At 38.7% G+C, this 21,764-nt stretch overlaps 1 protein-coding gene across 2 annotated transcripts in view; it reads left to right on the top strand.

The window, feature by feature from the left end:
* The window catches only part of FAM171A1 (family with sequence similarity 171 member A1), an 87,139-nt gene that overhangs the window by 59,240 nt on the left and 6,135 nt on the right, over positions 1-21,764 (top strand). For both annotated transcript variants that reach the window (XM_005518773.3, XM_088063352.1), the window contains 3 exons: positions 1,458-1,616; positions 6,506-6,682; positions 20,551-20,667. In XM_005518773.3, the coding sequence (XP_005518830.2) occupies positions 1,458-1,616; positions 6,506-6,682; positions 20,551-20,667 (453 nt within the window). The remainder of the gene's footprint in view (positions 1-1,457; positions 1,617-6,505; positions 6,683-20,550; positions 20,668-21,764) is intronic.

Below are 21,764 nucleotides of genomic sequence, written 5' to 3'. Positions count from 1 at the left end.
TCATACAGGTATTGTTTAATGACTGTATTAAACACTTAAGGATACTGCCAGTCTTGAGAGCCTACTGTAAATAGTTAAATATGTGTTTCAGAAATTAAAAAATAAAAGCAATTTTACAGCTTTTTCTTGATGAATTACCAAAGAAATGATAGCTAAACAGCAATCAGCTCTTTGGAAGTGCTTACTCCTGTACACAGACATTTTTCTTGACCAATATAACATTTTGTTCTATTGAGTTTTGTTTTCTCACAGCTAGAGCTCCTGCTGGAAAATTATGCAAGAAAAGATTCCACTCTCTAGGTTAATGATACTGGCAGTTACAAAGCTTAGGAGCAAGTCAGGCTCGTTATTCTTTCTCACAGTGAAGCTACATGTAGCCTAAAAGTGCTGCCAGAGACTAATGGGGGCAAAGATGCAAAATGGTTTTGAGTTGACATCTTTGAAGCACATAGTCCAATGTGAATTAAAAAGAAAAATGCTTGCCTCTTGATTTTGTGCTGTGTGGGAAGTGTTCTGTGTGTATTCAAAATGAGCTCTGGAGAATACAACAGCTTTTGATTTAAAAATTAATTTGCATGTGCACACAAACTTTCAGATGGAGTCTTGCTGTGTGTTGCTAAACAGTATCAATGGTGAGTATCCTTTGAAAAAGTCTATTGACTTTATAAACTGGGATTTAAATGAGACATGAAATGCCATAGTACATGAAACAGTCTTAAAATCACGTTGCAGCAAAGATCCTTCAATTAACACCTAGTGAGCTTGGAAGAAACGCTAACACTGTACAAGACAGAGGAAAAGAGAACTCCTACATGCCAAGTAATCTGGTTCTATTTAGATAAGTTTTTTGCATGGGAAAATATAGAAAATCTTTTCACCCAAGGTTTATCAAGTGAATCTTTTTGTCCAGTGATTTCAATAGTGACTGGTCTCAGTTCTAGAGTTAGTTTTTATGGCCAAAGCTTTGCAAAATCTAAATACAGAAGTTACATAACTTAATTGAGACTACAGGTGGAACTGTCTCTTAGAAAATAATTTTCAAAAGTATAAACTACATTTATCTTGCTGTTTCAGGGAAAACAAAATTTGAACAAATATGGTGAACTGGATGTTTTCCTAAGTTTTTGCATACCCTACCTCTGAACTTAGTTTTAGTTTCAGTTAGACTAATTAAAAGAGGAATGTAATGGAAGTGAAGGAGAAGCAACATAGCCAGAAAAGCTTCTGACAGTAGGTGCCTCCACAGTTTTGCTCTGGAATACTTGGGGAGAAATAATGGCAACTGCAAAATAAATGTAAAAATACTGTTTTTCCGTCTTTCATAATTGCCTGCTGATGTCTTTGTTCTTCTCAAGCTACTGCATTTTATAATGAAAAAATGTAAAATTGCTTCCATGAATATTAACACCTAAATATTCTGCCCACCCTGGATATAAAGTCACTTTTAATATTTTTAGGTGCACGGACTCAGCCACAAGTTCACTTTCAGAGAAGATCTGTGAAATTGCCAGAGAACACTAGCTACAGTGATCTGACAGCATATCTGACTGCAGCCAGTTCACCCTGGGAAGTGGACAGTTTCCCTTATTTGCAGGGATTAGATGGAAATGGAACAGGTAACCCACTGCTTTGGTTTTGCTCTGATTTCATATTGGTCCAGGGCTTGACTTTTGCTCCTACAGTTTTTTCCATTCCCCATTCCAGCAAACATTCTTTCACATTTGGGTGACATGATATTTTCAATTGCCCTACCAGTATGCTGTTCCAGTGAGCAAGAGGGCAAGTCTGCTGTCCCTTAAATGGGGCCACTGAATAGCAAAGATGAAAACTCTTTGGCCTTGGGAGATCAGACAAGTTGGTCACGCTTTTAATTCAAAGCTGAGTCTCCAAATGCACTGCATGTGCACATAAAAGATGGAAATGAATGTGAAGGAACAAGAGAGGATTTAACTTGAAGATGCATAAAATTCTTCATCTCTTTTTTCTAAAAATAAAATGCGTACATATCAAGAATTTAATACTGCATTGTTTCAATGGCTTCATTGATACTTTTGAATGTAGCCAAAATGTGCAAATTCATCTAGCACCAAAGAGAAAACAATGAATGTTCACAGTAGAAGCACAACCACTGTTAAATTCAAAGTTGTAATACATTTTTACAACTGCAACTGCCTGCTAGTCTTTTTCCACTTCTCATTCAGTCTTGAGTGAAATAATTGGTATTTCATAGGTAATAGAAGAATAGCAGAATCAAGAGCAGAAGCCTTCAAATTCTTAAAAGGCTGGTGTGAAAAGGAGAGTAATTTGTTTTCTGTGCCCATAGTGGGTTAGAAAGATATCAGTGGCCATGCTAGTCAGGCTAGTGATTAGGAGAACCTTGCTATGGTGAGGATAGTTTAAGTTGTAGATTTACTTGTTGGAGGGTGTTGCGCAGAGTTAGACAGTCACCTATGAGGATGGCAGAGGCATAGCTGAGCCTGCTTTGAAGGAGCCTGAATATCCCCTTGAGTTCTCTCCCTGCTGTTTCTCAGGATGCATTTACTTGTGATATGTTGATCTAAGTGACTTTGAATGCTAGGTCATGTGTGTAAACAGTAGCATGCTAGCTTCCCCCTTCTTCCCTTTGTACAAATCTGCACATCTCCTTTTCTATTACAACAAGAAACGTGTCTGCAACCTTACTCCAGTCCTTCTGTCTGCTCCAGTGAGCACATCTCATCCTGTCATTTTCCTATTCTCATCTTCAGCCTTCCATTTTCTCTGACTCTCCATACTCAGACATGATCAAAACCTCTTTATCTTTTTTAAAATGAAGGAATGCATTTGATCTTCCTCATTTGTCTACTTCCTCATCTCCTTTCTTTTTATCTGTGAACCAACTGAACAAACTGCTGGCAGTGTGTGTGGGATTCCTCTTTCCCAAACCTTTCTTAAGTACATGGCAACCCAGCTTCCCATTCTTGCATTTACTTAGTGATCACAAGTCTTGCCAAGGCTTCAGATGATCCCATCTCATGGGAAATGCACAACCAGGATATTGTCTTTCTCCTATTTCATCTCCTAGCCCCCTTTAAAACAGATTAATGCAGTCTTAGGTTTTTTAGTCTTCTCTATTCTCGCATGACAGAAACTTTTCTGCTTGATCACAGGAACCCTGGATTTGACTTTTAGTTTTCAGGTAAAACTGTTGCAAAAGGCCAAAATTGCGGTCAAAGAAATGGTGTTTAAGAGACTGAGAAGAGCCTTGTTTTCTGAATACTGTAGTATTCAATATGGTGTAACACAGACTACAAATGTAATGTATTTTATCATGCAGTGTAGTAGAAGTGAAATGTCCTCTATCTCTAGTAGAATCCTCTCCTGATGTGGAAGCATGGAACTTTAAAATCCTGAAGTTGGATTGACATCCTTTTCTGCATCTGCAAGTGACTTGGTGAAGACTTGGCCTGGAAAACTTTCGAAAACATAAAAAAATGAGGCCAACACCTGCTGGAGAATATTTTTGTTCTCAAGAGAAAAAGAATATTTACAAATTTTAGAATTCTAAAAAAGCTTAACATTGATTTGCATGGGAAATTTTGGAATTTCACAGGACACTGTCTTCCCTCCTCCCCTTCCCCCACAATTACTTTTCTATTCTTTCACAGTTTATTTACATGTCTGTAGTGTTTTGGTGTAGTGTTTACATCCCTAAGTATTTGTCCAGAGTGTCTTTACAGTAGTTTTAGATAATATCTGCTCTCTATGAGTTCAGCATTTTTCATAAAATCCCAACTGGGTGTTGAAGTAGTAATACAGAGCAGTGAAAATTCATTGGATGAATCAGCAGGTTGTAAACATAAAAATTTGGAGAATTTCACTGCAAGTAGTGACAAGCCTGTATAGTGTTAGCTTATTGTTTATATTAATCACCAGCTGGAGAGCAGGAGGATGGCTTCCCAAAATCTTGTCCTTTCAACCCAACTAAAGAAACTTTTCATCACCTGCCTCTATGGACAAAGCTGGATGATAACCATTACTCCTCTTGCTTTTTGTGTGCCTGCTTGTTTCTTTATAAAGCATCATGTCTTAACTGACAGTGAATTTTATCAGATTATTTTTAAAGCTCTTTAGAGGTCACCAGATGTCAAAAATTACAAGAAATAAATCAAAGCTGGCATTTATCAAAGTTCCTTCCCATTTAATCTGTGTGTGTGCTTATCAGTTTTATAGGATGCGAGAGTGTCAAAAGCATTGATTTTAATTTGCCTTCACAACAAAAAAGAGAAACATTTTATCTTTTTAATGAGTATTAACATACTGTCCAAGGTGGCAAACTGGAGAATTATTTCTTCTTGCTAGAGGTCAGTGGATTTCAGAAATTTCTTCATCTTCTAATATAAATTGTTCAGTCCAGTGCTGAGCAAAGTATTAGTGCATCTTAATTAAAATTGTGCTTCACCATCAGAATGCTTCTTCTGGGACTGAAAGGTAATTTTTACAGATATGTCAAGACAGTAATAAAAGAAAAATTTTAAACTTTCAATATTTAAAAAGATGCAAAATATAAAACATTATTTAATCCTTTATATTAATCTAAAATCTGAGGGTATACCATTTTTTGTTTGGAATTTGTATACACAAGAATGTCTTCAGGATACAGTACTTGGCAAGAGAATTTTATCTGATACCAGCCTGAGAACCTTAGTGGCCCAAGGCCTGGGGTCAAGCATCAATCTGACAGAAGTTATAGGTGCAGGCACAGGCAGTGTATTGATCAGGAATAAAGAAACAACTTTTCCCTCACCAGTTCCTTCCTCTGTCTCACTTTTTTATATTCTAATGTGTTAAGGGACCAACTTTGTGCACCACTGGAGCCTATGTTTACAGATGCATGGGTAGGCTGGCAACCTTTCCCTACACCCTAGCTGAATTTTCAAAGCTTACTTGTCTGTTTTTGGTCTGTTAGCTCTGTGTCTCTCCTACATGGGCACCTTCAGAGTGCCTGTTTTCTCAGTACTTTAATCCCCCTGTAAGGTCAGCATCTTCCCCTCCATTCACAGTCATTGAGGACTGCGTGTGTCCCTTGCACATCAGCTGTGTAACACTGACATCCACCTGGAAATCTGGGCAAAGTGTGCATCAGACTAGATGCCTTCATAAAGGAGCCACATGCAACATTACATCTGGTCATTTTCCATTTCTTCAGTTCACCAGTCTTGGAAAATCCAAGGAATTTAAAATTCAGTGAAGTTTTGTCACCTTTTTTCCCTTTCCTCTTTACCACTTCCCCAAGCCCTTTCCTGGTGATGTCTTTATTTGGTGACCTGTTGCTCAGAGACATCAAATGTAATAAAGGCTATTCCTGGAGATTTAACCAGAGTTACAAGAAATCATAAAGGTCTCAATGTTTTCCCACCATTCCCTCAAGCATACTCATCGTATTGAGCACCGTCGCCGGGAGACCTCAGGATATGCTAAGGCCACGTGGTTGTGCCACCACTGCTGGGTGTGAATATGCCCCCACAGGCACTGTGCATCGTAAGGCACCAGGCTTACAATGGGGCAGTACCCCATCCCTACCAGCCAGGCATCCCTCTCCCTTCTCCCTGATTCACCCCCTGGCAGGAAGATCAGCTGCAGAGCCCCGGAGCCAGCACAACAGAGGCAGCAGGGATGGTGCTTTTAGCAGCTCTGTGGGCCTGTGGGGCTCAAGCCCTTTGCAAAACTGGAAGCTCCATCTCTTCCAATTTGAACTACTCATGCTCTTGCCTTGAGCTCCAGATCTTGGTTTTAAAGCTCAATATGTTTTTTTTCACCTGTTTACATATATCTGTCATTCATTCATTTGGTTAAATCATTAAAGGGTTATAATGCTTTTTAGAAGTATGTTGTCATGAAGTAACATTCATCAGCATCCAGTTTAAACATAAGGAATAATTACTGGCTTAGATAAGATGATAACTGTGTATGCTAATAATCCATTTAGCGAGGTTCTTTTCAGTGAAAAGCCAAAGGAAATGCACCTTGGCATTCTTAAACATGTGACCGATCTTTGGTGAGATGCCACTGTTTATTTTGGTGTTTGTTAGTTAACAATATGGGCACCTGAGGTTATAATAAAGACTTGTAAGATAATTTTTTTTTTTGCTGTGAAACTGTGTTACTCATACAGGTTTATTTAAGTTGAATTAACATGGAAAAGTACAAGCAGGAGATTTTTACACTGTAGTATTTTTGTCTTCACATTTTTCCAAATTATGTGAAAAACAGACCATATACATCTTCCTTCAATTTTGTGGCTTGAGTTTGTTTTTTTTTGGCGGGGGGCGGGGGGGGTTGTTTGTTGGATGGCTGGTTGGTTGGTTTAAAGTTCTTTTTGTGAGGCAGGGAGGAAATTGCTGCTACCATCCATTGTGAATTACGTTGATGCAGTACTGCAGTGTTGAACCACACAGGTATCACACAGGTATCCCTTAAATTCTGTACATTCTGTAGTGATGGTGTTCATTCACTCTCTCGTTAGGAAACAGCACCAGGTACGACCTCACCCCTGTCACTGCTGTCAGCGTCCACCTCCTCAGCAGCGATGGCACCCCCGTCCCTGTGAACGGCCCCATCTATGTAACAGTGCCTCTGCCAGCAAACAGCAACTTGAAACACAATGCACACGTTCCAGCATGGAGGTTTGACCAAAAATTTGGTAGGTAACATCTCATTGTTGGCTCATAGATGGCTTTTGTTTTCTATCTAACAGAAGTGACAGTTGAGTTTTACTGATAAGTAATATATGGTTTATATGCAAATATACTTGACTTAGCACCATGTGCCAATTTTAAAGAAAAGTTTTGGTAATTGTACCGTATTTTGATTATTAAATATTTTATTTAAAAACTTGAGAGAACTGCATTTCACACACATACTGAGAAGAAGAGAGATGTATTCACTACAGCATTGAATTGGAAATGTGTAGAAATGGAAACTTGCTTTATCTTTGCCAGCAGCCAGCTGTCTGACCTTGGGTCCCTCTCTTGGCTCGGGCTCTGTTTCCTGCCTGCCAGATCGAAAATATAGTACTGACTTCTTTTGTAAATCACTTTGAGATTTATGAATACTGTCAGGAAAATACATGTAAATGATTTAAATGAATTTTAAAAAGAAAAATTCATTAAATATTTTGAAAGAGCAGAATGACTAATTAATAAAATTTGTAAAATGCACTCAAGTTTTTGTACTACAGAATAGTGTTTGCCATTGTGAACAGGACTTTTCCCAGAAATACATGTTTTAGGCTCTATTTCAAATTTATTTTCTTTATTTTGTTGCTAGCTGGTACACTGTACTGGCCTTCTTTACAGCTTCAGATTTTAAAGGGCAAAGGAGTGCATAAGTCTTGTCTTGGTGATCCCTCTTCAGTTATTGTACTGTGCCTTCTGAAATATGTTCCAGATGGTTGTTAAGAAAAAGGAGAATGGAAGACGAGAAAGGTAGATGCTGAAGGAAAAATGAACCAGAAATATGGGTCTGTATAGACAATCAGTGTGGGGTTGTCCTGCAAGCAAATGTTTTGAGGCAGCTGATCATCACACCTAGAAGTGGAGGAACAAGCATGAAAGCAGTGTGTTGAAGGAAAAGAGGAAGAGAGAGGTGAAAGGGGAGATATGTTTTTCTTTATTAACTGTCTCTGTTTGCTGAAAAAAATGATGTATTTTCAAACAGCATGCCTATGAATCTTCTTTCAGAAGTTGCCTGTATTAGAGGGTAAAGCAGTATGATTTAGTGAAGACTAAGTCTGAATATGATTTAAAGTAGAGTAGTAGAAAAAGAGTGCAATGAATGGATTTGGTTTTCCCTTAACTGTGGAAATGAAACTACTCTTATGCTGACCTGGAAATAAGTTTCACTACATTCTTCCTGAAACTGAATAATTCTTCTAGAAACTATTTTGTTTTCCCTTGTTAGAAAAAAGCAAAACAGGGAAGATTGAGTTTACTTTCCCCATAAGAAGCAGTCTTTCCCCATTCCTTCCTGTCAGCTGTGCTAGCTGCAACCTGCCTCATTGCTCGTTACTCATAATTTCAAGTAAATGGTTCTGATTTTGATTATGGAGCTTTCCAATTTATGGCCAAATTTCCATGCCCCTGCAGTGAGGTCACAAAAGCTCTCTCTTAGTATGGAATACAGTTTTTAATTTCATATATAAAGACCTAGTTATCCTATTGTGTGCAGTATATATATATTAGTATAGATCAATATGGGTTAGTGTTTAATTAGTGTTGCAGGCTTGAGCCTCCCAATCTTGAGACATGCCCAGCCTCGTTAGATTCATTACAAACTGCTGGAGCACTTATGTTATTGGGAGGAGAAGGCATGAAGGACGACTAAACAAAATGCATCTTTGTCAGGACACTTAGCTTCACAAAGCTTGGATAGCAAGGTATTGAAGATGATACACTCAGGCTCCAGCTCACACTTCAGCTGAAGTAAGCACCTTTCAGTGCAGCCAAAGATGTTGAACAAAGATGCATTTTAAGCCCTGACTGCAGCATGCCAGTTCTAGTAGAATTTTGGCCACATCCCAACCAATTTAAATTAGAGTAGCTTAATTTAATAAGTAGAGCAGCCACACTATCTTGTGCAAGCTATTCTAACACCCTAAGGGCTGTCAAACTAGCCATATGTAGCATGAACATGGTGGTATCCTATCATTCCACATCCCTGTTGTGCTTGGACTATGAAGTGCGATGGATGGATAATGACTGGGATGGCTCCATACTGGAGAAATCCTCAGCTGGCAGATAAGTTGTTGTAACCCATTTGTACTGCCAGATCTGTGCCTTGTTAGGACAGGACCTCTAACTTTATTATTCTGATTTTGTCTCTCATTTCATGGCTGCTTTTTTCAGTGCTGGTTATGTTTTGGTCTCTCCTTAATAGATTTCCAGTGGCTTAAATTTTAATGCTTTTATCTGAACAGCGAGTAAATGCCACAGATAGAAAACTGCGACTGCCTTACCAGGCACTTACAGCACTTCTCTCTCATGGATTAGCAGTACAGTGGACACTTGTTCATGCAAGCCATTGTTTTTGTTTAGAGTCCATGCGGTTGTCATCATGACTGCATGAAATACAATTTCTGCTCTACAAAGCAGAAGTACTTTTCACTTTTAGAGGACATGGAGAAGTGACAGAAATACTACAGAGGTATTTTAATCCTTAGTATCTCATACATTTTGCTGAGCTCAGGATGAACTAATACGAACCCAGAGGCATCTGACTGGAAGTGCAGAGATTTTCGTAGTTTCCACAAAAATGAGGCGTATTTACATCTTATGGCAGCCAAAAATAACTAATGGCTTTTTAGGATGTTTACCATAAACAATCTGTATTTTCATGACCATGCTTTCTATCCTTGGGAGAGAAGCAGAAGCAGTATAGTCTGCTTAAGGCTGAGAGTGGCTCCACTGACACTGATGAAACAAGCAGCCAGAAAAAACAGGCTGACATCAAAACAAGACAATCTGCTGCATCTATTTCATAGTGTTCCAAATGAGATTTTTCATTGTGAAACAAACCTACTGCCTTGTGTGCACAGCAAGCAAATTAAAGCAATAATACCATTTTGAATAGTTAATAAAATAAAGATCAGCTGGATGTTTTAAGGGTAAGCGAATACATCCAGCCTTGTTCTTGTGTTGGTCCACCACCTTTTCCTGCAGCATTTTGAGTGTTGGCAATAATATGTGTTGATGTTATGGAGACATTACATGCTGAAATGCAACTTAATCGCTCCATGCTGTGGACACACCCAAGTCTTACGTTTCACACTACTGTGGGACAGTGGTTTTATTTCACAGTATGCACTTAAAAGGTTTGGACATGGAGACAGGGATTCTCATTTCTATAATCAGGACTGCTCAGTGGGGTTTTCCGGAGTTTGGGTTTGTTTTTTTTCCTAACAAGTGCTGTGTTGGATTTCTCAAAATCCAAGGGGGCTGAAAAAATAATTTTTTCTTTATCTGTAAACAGATGGTTGGGATCGTGACTTCTTTCCTGTATATTTGCCTTGATGTCAGTAGGATTTACAGCAGTATAATTAATCTCTCTATTCTTGGACACCAAATTTCTGTTCAAAACTTCTTTCTAGCCTTGTCCTCCTCAGTCAGAAATACCACAGATCCCAGTAGAAATGAAACTTTTTGCCTCCTGTGTCATCTCCAGCTCCCACCAGCTGGAGTGAATAATACAGCACTTGCTCAGCTGTATTCTCCTCAGCCTCCATTTAAATGGTTTATGTTTTATGTTAAGGTGTCTGGTTTTCATTGGATTCAGTGAGCAAAACTGTAAGTCCAGCATTCCCCATTTTAAGTCCTCAGTTTAATTCCATGTGGTATGAAGGTATTATGTTGCACCTAGACCTCTAGATCCACATCTGGAGCTGTATGAAAGACTTTAAAATTCTACCAAATACTCCAGTATGCGTAATACGAAAGTAAGATTTATTAACATGTTGCTGATAGTTAATTATTCCCATCAAATAATAGGAAAATATTTTCAACACTGTTTTCAGTTGTGCGGCAAAGGACTCTGGAGTGGAAGGGTTTAACCTTAGCCCTTTTGTTCATTCTCCTTAAAACATGTTGTTCCTTGTGCACTACATGTAAATGAAGTTTGGAATACCGTGTTTCTGTTCTTCCTTCTCCCCAGACACTTGGTTGTATGTCTTCAACATGACCTTGCTGTCTTTAAATGACTGGCTTCTTTGCAGAGGAGGAAGTTTCCCCAGTGCCTGAAATTTCAGCCATGTGTTCATGGAGAGTAAGGGCAGAATATGGAGAAAAGCATCCTAGGGAACTCTCTGTAACTTCATAGAAAACAATACTTTATACACTCTGTTCTTCTTGGTTGGTGCTTTCTGTCTGCATTTAATGCCATAATGGATTTCTAAATGCATTTAAAAGTCTGGTACTTGTTTTTTCTGGGTGACATTCTGCTGTCAGTGGTAAATTCGTATTGATTTTTGTAGAACCAGAATTTCCAGATGTTCCTTCCTCAGCAAAATCAAGATAATATTTTCTGTGCTCAAAAGAAGTCATGAGGATATCCTTATGTGTAAGCGGTATTGGTGCCTACTTAAACTTGACTACAATTTCATAGAGGTGAAATGATGCTTTTTGTTTATAGTGTTATTATGGAGAGGGTGACAGCTACTGTCAGGCAGAAATTGTAAGCAGATTACTGTACATTTACCTGTCTAGTTCATTGTTCATTGTTTGCAAATAAGATGATTTATAAAAGTCTCAGATTTAAGCTTCCCATGTGGTAGCAGTGATAATCCACCCAGAGAAAATACTGCCTTATAGTTTAAAAATACAGCTTTTTTTTTGTTGTGAATTTGATTAATTTCTGACGGCCACCACATTCATAACCTTGTGTGACTGACAGAAAATAATAATTTAACAGAAAGATTCGCAGCCTGTCACTGGAGCTCACACTGGGTGTGAGTTTGTGTCTCTGACCATGGAGGGATGGTCTGCATTTGGAGTGCATGCAGCTGCACACATGGCCTGGGACTTCATACATTTCTCCATGAGTTTTAGTGGGTTTTTTGTGCATGAGAAATGGATATGCTCAGGAAATCACATCTCTCACCTCCAAAGGTTTGAGCTTAGTATAATCAGATACATGGTTCTAGACCAGATTCAGCAGTGATAAGGAGATTGGTTTGCAAAGGTGAGAACCACAGACGTTCAAGGTTAAGCTATTTCTGTAGTTTAAAAATCCTTGACTATTTGATTTTGACTTCCTTTTTAATCTCAGCTGGAAAGCTTAAATTAAAGACTAAATGTACTAAAGAATATAGGTTCTTAACTGCTCTCAAATAATTTCATATTTTGTGTGTTGCCATAGAAATGGCAGCTACCAAACCCAGCTTTTTACCATGTACAATGTCTACATAATAGGTATTGATACCATTTCAGAATATTAGACAGTCCTCAGCATTGAAAGGAAAAGAAGCTCTTCCTCTGATGCTTCACAGTATAGCTCACTGAGGTATGTTCTCACTCTCATGATTCTTCTGGAGAGGCTCATAGGAAACAGTTGTGCTTATTTATTAGTGTGTGTTTTCAAAACAGATGCTGTGGCTTACACATATAAAAGGGAATGAATGGATTGTTTAATCCTTTGCTCACCTTGTACACCATTTGAACTGCATTTATAGCAAAGTGGATGAGGTACGGCATGATGGTGATGCTTAAAGGAATATTGAAGGAATCAGGTTGGTGCCAAAGTGGAGTGATCTTTGTGCAAAAATCTACTGATCTGTAGTCAAGGAAATAAAACTGTAAACAGATTCCTGGCTTCTGGGAGCAGGTTTTAATAATGTAGTATCATGTAGATAGCCCTGTAGCTCCACCTATAGAAACCATGGCAGGAGAAGGTGGGAAGAGGCAGGCATCAAAACTTCAGAAGTGGAGAAAAGACCTTTGTGCTTGTGCAACTTCCTTAGTTGAAGAGGACCTGGAGATTGGTGGGAATATCCAGGAAGGAGTGGGTAGTGCCTGGATGGGACTGGAAGAGGCTGAGGACCTGGGGACCCCTCCCTCTGCAGCCTTGCAATGTTAGATCAAATCCCAGTGTGCCTCTGCTTCCACTTCCAGTTTGAAAAATAGGAACTGAATGTGAGTGTGATGTGAGGCTGAAGGTAGGAAAAGGCATGCAGTGTTTTGTGCATGTGCTTTAATTATTACTTGTTCTAATAATTTTGTTAGTAACCAACTGAATATGATTAATAATATGGTAAAGCAAATTCTAAAGGCAGTATCTTTCATGTATACCAGTAACTAGGGATGGTAGTCCAACAGGTATAACTAAGCTTTTCCTTTTGAAATGCAATTATTACCCAGTAATTATGTATGGAAGCAATTTTCTTTAATATGTCACTTCTGTTCTGGCATTCTGGAAGGAAAATACTGAGGGGACCAAAGCAATGTGAACAGTTCTGTGTGTAATGTGCCCTGCCTTCTGCCCAGATATAATTAAGATTATTAAATATTAAATAATGAAAACTGGTGTATTCTTTTGTTAAACACTTGGCAGGTGATTTAAGGGAAAAAACAAGAAGAGATGGAAAAACCCACAGAGCTTCTCAGACACAAAAGATAAATTGAACTCATAGATTTCCTTGCCAAAATCTTCAAGGTATGATGGTAAAAGTATTTCCCTTTTAGTTAACGAAGTAATGGTGGTGCTGCTAGAACAGGAGCAGGATTTAGTCCTGGAAGGATTGTGTAACAGATTCTGTAAGAGTGGAAGAATAATGAGGGTATGGGCTCTCAGAGCAGGGACATTTATTTTTTGATGTTGCCTAGCAACCCTGAAAACAAAATTGCAATATTAACTTAAATACTATGAATTTTTAAACCCATGTGTATTGGGGGGAAGGTGAGGAGGAGATTAAGCTACACCAATATTCACGAAGGAATTTTCAACTTCCATTTCAGCTTTTAGCTTTTTAGAAAATTAACAAAAGTAAAACCAAAAATCCCATCCCTCTCTACTAAAACTTCCCCTCATGATGCAGATTAGAGGTGATTTTCAGTTGGAAGAAGAAATCTGATAAGCAGCTTTCAACTGGTAGAATGAAAAGCTACAATTTATGTATGTCATAACATGCTTTAGGAAGTTCTTTTCACAAACTTGCCCTTGATTAACTCTTCATAATAACGCTGCCATTTGCAGTGTCTAAATCAATTACTTCTAGAATCACTTTTAGTATGTTTTGAATATCCTTTGCTGTCCTACACTGTCTGATAACAACCTGCCTCATTCCTTTTGACACATATATCTCTGTTTAACTGCGAATCTCTGCCTAAGCAGGGCAATCTGACGAGACATCGTAGACAGCACAAAAGAGATCCATGCTGAAAGAAAAGCACTTCTCATTAAGTAATATTTATTTAAAATATCTATGCTATAAAGCAGTACAGTTAAAAGTACCTTTCTTTTCTTTCCAAAGTGATTTTGTCCAGGGAGGATAATCTTGTGACTAAAAATAAATTCATATAATGGGATTATGTTTAATTTGCTTTTTTACTAATTGAATAATTTTATTTGTCCAATCTCTTGGATGGAAATAATTAATGTTGTAAATAAGACAGTTTTGGTTCCCTGCTTGAGTGGGATTGGATGATCCTATTGCCAGTTAAAAGAAACAAAATGAAAAACAAACCATATTTGATCAATGGAAGAATTTTCTACCAAAAGCTCACATGTAAAAGTAATTTATGGAAGTAAACCACCATAGCTACCATTTATTTAAACACAAGCAATTTTTAGGCTTTATGACTGTCCTTGAGGAAGCTGCTGGCTGCAGCACTCTCATCTGACAGTCATTTACTAGAACTATTTTGATCAGTGATAGAAAGAACACACAGGCAACATCAGCAGAAGTCCCTGCAGCGGTGGTGATCTGGAAGGCTCTGAAATGGTCAGCTTGGGAAGTTAAACCTGAAACAAGTAGCATTATATATCCGCCCAGAGAGCCGAGCTCTGTGCTGGGGTGCCAGCAAGAGAACTCCCCTCGCAGCCAGATAACAGGAGGGGAGATTGTCCCCCCTCTCCTTGACTGTAGCAAGAGTCCCGTGCATCTATCCCTAGAGCAGATGGTTCTGTGGGGCACTCCTGCCTCACAAGGCCAGTGGGAAGTTTGCTATTTGCTTGAGCTGGAGCAGCATGGGATTATCAGTGTCCACAGTCATACATGGAAGCCAGAGGGATATACAATTCCCTGGACTTCACTACAGATCAATTTAAAATAATAAAGTCTCACTTTAAAATATGGAAACAATGTCTTATTCAGATGCATCATGTATCTAGACTATGGAAGCAGATCCATTCATGCTGCCTGGTTCCAGCAAGCTGTCACATCAAATAGTTGATGTCTTTGAAGAGAACAGGACATCTCTTTTGTGGGCAAACCAGCCATACCTTCAGTGACCTGATTGCGCAGGGGGAAAGTACAGAATAGCTGTTCTTCAATGGCTTTTCTGCAATAACTGCACATCTGGGCACTCTCCTTTCTGAAAGCAACATTTTTTAGTCTGATTCAGAAGTAAACCAAATTAAGTTACAGAAAGGGTGTTGTTTGATGTTGAATGTGTCTTGAAATAGAGATTTAATGTGCAAATCATTTGTTGTTAAATTTGCTTGAGATAAATAAACGTGTTCATCACAATAAAAGGTACTGCAAAGAATTAAGATGTTTCTCACTAGCAGAATTTGTCTCTCCTGCTTTCCTGAAATCTTGAACTTCTATGATATTTTTTGCAGTCTGATGGACATCTGTTTTCTTTATCTGATCATATTTTGATTTGTGTGTCTTTAAAGTACTCTAATGTTTATATTCTTTGCTGTGTTCTTTTACCTTGCTTTTGAGTTCCATATATGAAAGAGTGATGGGTAGATACTTCAGAAGCTTTTTAAGAAAGAATGAAGAATAAATTTAAATTACATCATTTATTCCAAAAAGTCAGTAACAGGCAGTATAATTTTGGTGAGAAAAGCATTAAGCGTCAAGGTTCTTCCCCTGCTGTTAGTTTGAGCCAGGAGAAACGTCCCCTGACTTGAATCTTGGATCAGCATCTTGGCTCCACTGAGCAGTAAGAGAGGAAAAAGAGGAAGAGAAATGTAAAAATGATCTATAAGCAGGAATGTCTCTGTATATAGAAGTTTTCCATGAAGCACCAGAAAGTCTTTAAGAATTAATGGTGAATTGGCCCAAATCATGCAGTGCTTACAAACTGTACTGAGCTTGCTGTTTCTTCTCCAAAGAGGCATTGACAAGTTTTCTTTGGAACGACACAGTCTTGAACAAAAATGATCGCTTCCATTACATCCAGCTCTTTTTACTGATTTGGGGTTGTTTTTTTTAATAATTCTGCATTGCTTGTTACTTAACAATTATTACAAATCAAGTATTAATAAGCAGTGAAGGTCATTGATTTTGCTGACTTGGTGGGTGGCAGAAAGAAGTCATGTTACAGGATATTCGGAAAATAACAAATTAAATTATTAGAACACAGCATACAAGGAGGTAAGACCTCTCTTCTTTCTAAATCCTCCTGCTTAGTTCTTCCGTTGTAAACCTGACAACACAGAAAGAATGAATGCTGCTTGCTCTTCTTCCATTTGCAGGCTACTGCATAGGAATGGATAGAAAAATGGGACAAAGTTCTTCACTGACTGCCCAGTCTCCTCCTTTGCTTACAGCAGCAAGCGTGTGAGGACATAGAGGGTAATTAGCTTAATTTTTAGAACAGGAAAACATCTTGTTTTTCACTCCAAGGAGGAATCTGAGGCAGGATAGGGAATTTGTTCTCAAGGCTGCACAGCAGTGAGCTCTTGGTCACCTAAGGCAGTGTGAAATGGTAGGAGCACAGCCAGTCACTACCAGGCAGTTGGGTTTTGCTCAACAGAAGGTCCAACATTATTCATGACAGCAAGGCATTGCATATAAGGAGCTGCAAGAACACTGCTTGTTTAATGATACTTAAAAAGCAACCAGGTGTATTGAGTTGCAATGCAAGATGTAACCAAAAGTATGTATTCTATTACCAACAGTTAAAACCAGGGGGGGCAGTGTTCTTTATCTCTTTCAAGACCCATCCTCCCTCCAGAGGGATCCCTTCTGTTAATAGGCCATTGAGGCATGACTGATAAAATGACATCATCCCATGGTGAGATGCACCACCCAGGGGAAGGAGCCAGACATTCCTATCTGGACATAATCTGAGACTTGGAACACCACAGGCAGCCTTTCTCCACTGTATTCCCAGAGGAAGACCAGACTGTTCTACATCCCCACTGGACCTTCAGAGGAAAACTACACCCTTCTACAGGATCACTGCTTCAACAGAACCACATCTGTCACTCCAGGAGGACTGCAGCCATCACTTAATCAGACTGCTGCCAACACCCTGACCAACAGGGTGTCAAGTTGTATTCTGACTCTGACAGTGTTTTTTTATACTACTGCATTTTATTTTAATTTTTCTGTTAAGATGTAAGATTTTTTTTATTTATACATAGTAGTAAACTGTAGTAGAACTGTTATTCCTATTCTCATATCTTTGCCTGACAGCCCCTTAATGTCAAAATTATAATAATTCGGAAGGAAGGGGTTTACATTTTCCATTTCAAGGGAGGCTTCTGCCAGGAAATTAGAATCTATAAAGGAAGAAATATGAGAGACCTGGAAATACTGATGCATTTACAGAATACTGGAGGTATGTCAGGTCCCTCCAGTAACATTAGGTTAGCTTTCAGCTATTTGATCACAAAAGAAACAATACAGGACTTTGTGTTTTCAGCTCTTTCCACTCAAACCCGTTTTGTTGCTGTTGTTGTAAAGGATGGAGTTCTTCACTTTCTTCATCCCATGATGTGGGAGGATTCTCTGTTTCATTAGTGGAAACAGAGACAATGTTGGACAATGAAAGTATTAAAAAGGCTGATGATAGGATTGTGTACTCATGGTTCACAGGAACCCACACTTGGTGTCGTCCTGATGAAGGAACTTGGGACAGTGCCATTAAAAGTTACTATTTTCTATCATAATACACCAATTTGTAGGGTATGGTCAACAAAAGGTGCATCACTTTTGTTTAAAGATGACCAGTATTGGATATATCTTTTATGCATTTGAAATTCTTAACTATCCATAACAAAGAGAGGGAATTACATTTTTCCTTGGTTTACGCAGACCAGCACATTGCCTGGAGTACGTCCAGTGGTGAGCAAGAGTGAGTGAACTACGTGAGCAGCAGACAAGTGTGAAACCTCTCTGAGGCTTCTGCAGTAGACTCGTTTGCTTCCATCGCAAATAAGCGATTCCTGTTGTTGCTAAAATATGAGCAACGTGAGCTGCTGTTCGTTTGGCAGGACGGCAGCAGAGCTCTGCGGGCGGCGATAAGCCTGCAGCCTCTCTGAGCTTCTTGATCACTGCATTATGCAGAGTATTACTGAGCAAAAGGCTTTTCGGGAGGCAGCTGGAGGACTGCGTTCTTTGGCGTGCAGCATCATGTGGGTAAGGCGTGCTGTGGACACAAGCTCCACCTAGTGAGGGCATCAGTAATAGCTTCTGCTCGAGGAGGCAGCTATAGAAATAGACATCAAAAGTACTGAACTTGGCTAAATTACATATGTCTGCATTCTGCTTGTGTGTCAATTTAAAGGGCTTAGAGATGATAAGAAAAATATGGGAGACTTGATGTATTCATCACCCAGGTCTTTTTTTTATTTAATCAGCACTTTTTATCTCTATTAAAGTTTTATTTCACATCGTTGCGTATTTCAATAGTTGGTGTGTATTCTCATCATCCATATCTTGCAGAAAAAGAAAAATTGCAAGGTTCAGGGTTACAGAATTTTTTAATCAAATGGAATTTTAGAGACCAGATAAAAGCAAATTGTGACTTTAAGGGCTATTTTTCACCTTCAGGGCTATTAATATGACATCTTCTGTGAAAGTGTATGGATGGAGAATCTGAAGGGTTGGTGGCCATGTTAGTGGAGAAAAGTAAATCTACTTTTCCTGGCTTTTCCAGAAACGTCAACAGATAACTGTGGACAATTCCATTCTATTTTTCCTGAAAATGTTTCCCTAAGAGAGGTAAATGAGTGACTACATCAAGATGTTCTGCTGCAGCAGTTATGAATGCCACGTATGCAAATCTGTGTACACAGATTTTAGTCCTTTTAGTACTGTAAATCAATGATACTTGTCTTGTGTGACTTTCCTTATGAAATAACAGATGATTTCTACCCTCTACAGACTGGAAATGATACTTGGAAAACTGATAATTACATTAGTAATTCTTTTTCCCTGTTGCTCACAAATTCAGTTTGGTTGTAAATACAGTTGACATCTGGCAGTAGTAGTCACCTAGGTCTAGAAATCCTCTCAACCATGTATACTTCCAAAACTTGTACTGTATTCAGGTGGGTTTATCATTAGCCTTAGACAGTGGTCTTACATAGGAAAAATCAGTAGCAGGGAGGAAATGAATACTCAAAAAAGCCATTCTTATGTGTAGAGGGTTTGCACAGGTGGATAATCTAAGGAACACAGAAGAAATTGTCAGCATCTTCAATGTATTATAAACACAACAAACCCAGCCACAGCACCTCTTCTGTGTGTTCTGTACTCACTGCTGTCTTCAGGTGACTGTCATCCAAAATGCTGCTGCTTAATCCTAAGTGACATCTCATGAAAAGCACCATTTCAGGAATTACAAGGAGTTACAAGAGACTTTTTTAAAGGAAGGGGAATCACAAATACATGATGCAGCTTGCCTTTCAAGTGAGCATTTGAGGCTGAGTTAGGGAAATACAGCATTCTTCCCCCTTCAGCACAAAATACAGAACTGCTCTACAGAAATGCAGAGGGGTTTATGCCTTCTCTGTACACAGATCAGCACCCTGGTAGTGGCCACTAATATATGTGAGGCCTGAAGGAGGCCAAGCCCTCTATTATGTCACCCACTGGAGGTGCCAAGCCAGGACTGCAGGTTTAGGAAACACTGCCTGGCACCAGGAGTGGCCTCTCAGTGATTGCTCTCCATGTCAAGGCCAGCAGTTCTGTGTTTTGTTCAAAGAGGATGAATACAGGAACAGTCTGCAAGCCATTCTGGGCATTTATTACATCAGAAACTAAGGTGACAGCCCCAGAATCATGAGTCTTAATGAATTACAAAAAGTCATTCAGCTGGTACAGTTGTAAAGGTTTTCATAACCCAACTCTTTGAACAAAAGTAATCTTCAGGAAGTAGAGAAACTATCATCTAGTGCAGATTGTTAATCTAGTCTACTCAAGAGTTACATGAACTTAAACACATTGCTTTAAAATTGTTTGTCTTACTTACTTTGGAATTATCATTTCATAATTCTAAAAAAAAAAAAAAAAGTATTTTGTTTCCTCTGGGAAACATGCTTTTAAAAAATCATCTGTTACCAAACAGTATTTGTGGGGGTATTATGCAGATACTGAATGATTAATGGAGTTGATCACAGTGATGGTGCAGTGTAATTCTATAATTTGCTTTCTGTATAGGAAAACCATTTTGAAGAAACATTTTCCTCTGTCTTCTAGAAGTTAACAGCCAGGGCTGGTGGAAAGGTGGTGTGTAGAACTCCAGTGTGGTCTGAGAGATGTGATGTCTCTTGAACTACATTTTTAAGTGGGCTGGCTGCATGTATCAGCTTCAGGAATATCCATCTTCAAAACAGGGGAACCCAATATGACAATAAATGTTTTCTTTTAACAGGTTTTGAAGATTTACTAGTCTTATTTAATCTTAAAGGTTTTGGATTTGGGGTTTTTTTTTGCTCCTGAGAAAGCCATGGGCGCTCTCAAATGCCAGTGACCAGAAGGCACAACTTCCCAATTCACAGCAGCACACACAATCCCTACCACACACGGATAGGTTTTGTTACTGCTTGATTTTCCTCTTTTTTGCAGAGGAACATGTGAATATCTGTAACATCTTCCTACAACTTCTACATTTACAGGGACATGGCTGAAGAGTAGTTTGGGCATTGTACAACAAGAAGGAAATCAGTTGACTTGGACTTATATTGCACCTCAGCTGGGCTACTGGGTTGCAGCTATGTCACCTACTGTCCCAGGTAAGATGGAATTGGATTTTATTGATATTTGCAGCACTGGGTAATTATTTATTCAAATATAATGTTTATATTTTTCAGAATGACCTCATCTGAGATGCCACAGCTTGATCAATAATGCATTATTAGAAAACAGAAATCTGAAAGTAAAGGGTTAAAATCTTTTCAGAATTGTGTGGGGAAACCCTGGTGCTCAAAATGTGTCTGTCATTTTAATGGGGAGCATTTCAAAGTATTCCTGCTTTGATGCATTTGTGTCACCACTGCCTGGTAGAGCCATTGCTAGAAAATGATGGGAGTCATAACATCAGTGTGTTGGTGTTCCAGCAGGTAGAAAAACAGGTGCTGTGGAATTTCTGTACAGAAACTCAGAGATATGGATTCATCTAAAACCAGCATTATCCTGGGTTAGATACTTACAGATGGATGGATGGATGGATGGATGGATGGATGGATTGACACCTTTTTCCTTTTGCGCTGAAAATGCCCATTTTGCCCTGAGTAATGCTTTGCATCATTTTGGTGACAATTTACACTGCGAATAACTGTCCTGGGGTGTCCTTAAACTAGGACAATAACTTAGGAGGTATATTAGGGTGGCATTAGTATAGAGCTGACTGGTTGTCATCTAAAAAACCTCTTGGCATAACTGTAAAAAATGGCTTTGAACTAGGCATTAATTATATGTGCTTAGGAGATTATTAATGCTGCAGCTCGTGCTTCCTTTTTTTCTTTCTGTGGCTGCCTCAGATTTCTTGGTATTAGCTCTTCAACCACCAAGAATCTGAGATACCTCTGTGTATAAAAAAGCCAATCAATTAATCAAAACAAAAAAAAAAGCAAAATAACCCAGAACTCCTTACAGATTTTCTTTATTATGTTTTCCAGCTAAAAATCTTATCCAGTGGAAATGAAAGCATGCTTGCCTTGGCTGTGCAAGCTCAATAAACTAAATATAACCAACAAAACAAATTCTTACATGAGGAAAGGTTTTAAAGTCTACTCCTTCATATCATGAAGTTATTTCATAATATATGAGCTTTTTATTTGAGGTTCTGTTAAATCATAGATATTAAATGCTGGGATATTCAGCTGATTCA

Source organism: Pseudopodoces humilis, chromosome 1 (assembly GCF_049639895.1).
Source record: "Pseudopodoces humilis isolate 2021_Gansu_Grassland_sample_001 chromosome 1, ASM4963989v1, whole genome shotgun sequence".
NCBI classification, from domain to species: Eukaryota; Metazoa; Chordata; class Aves; order Passeriformes; family Paridae; genus Pseudopodoces; species Pseudopodoces humilis.
This window is presented reverse-complemented; position numbering and strand designations above follow the sequence as displayed.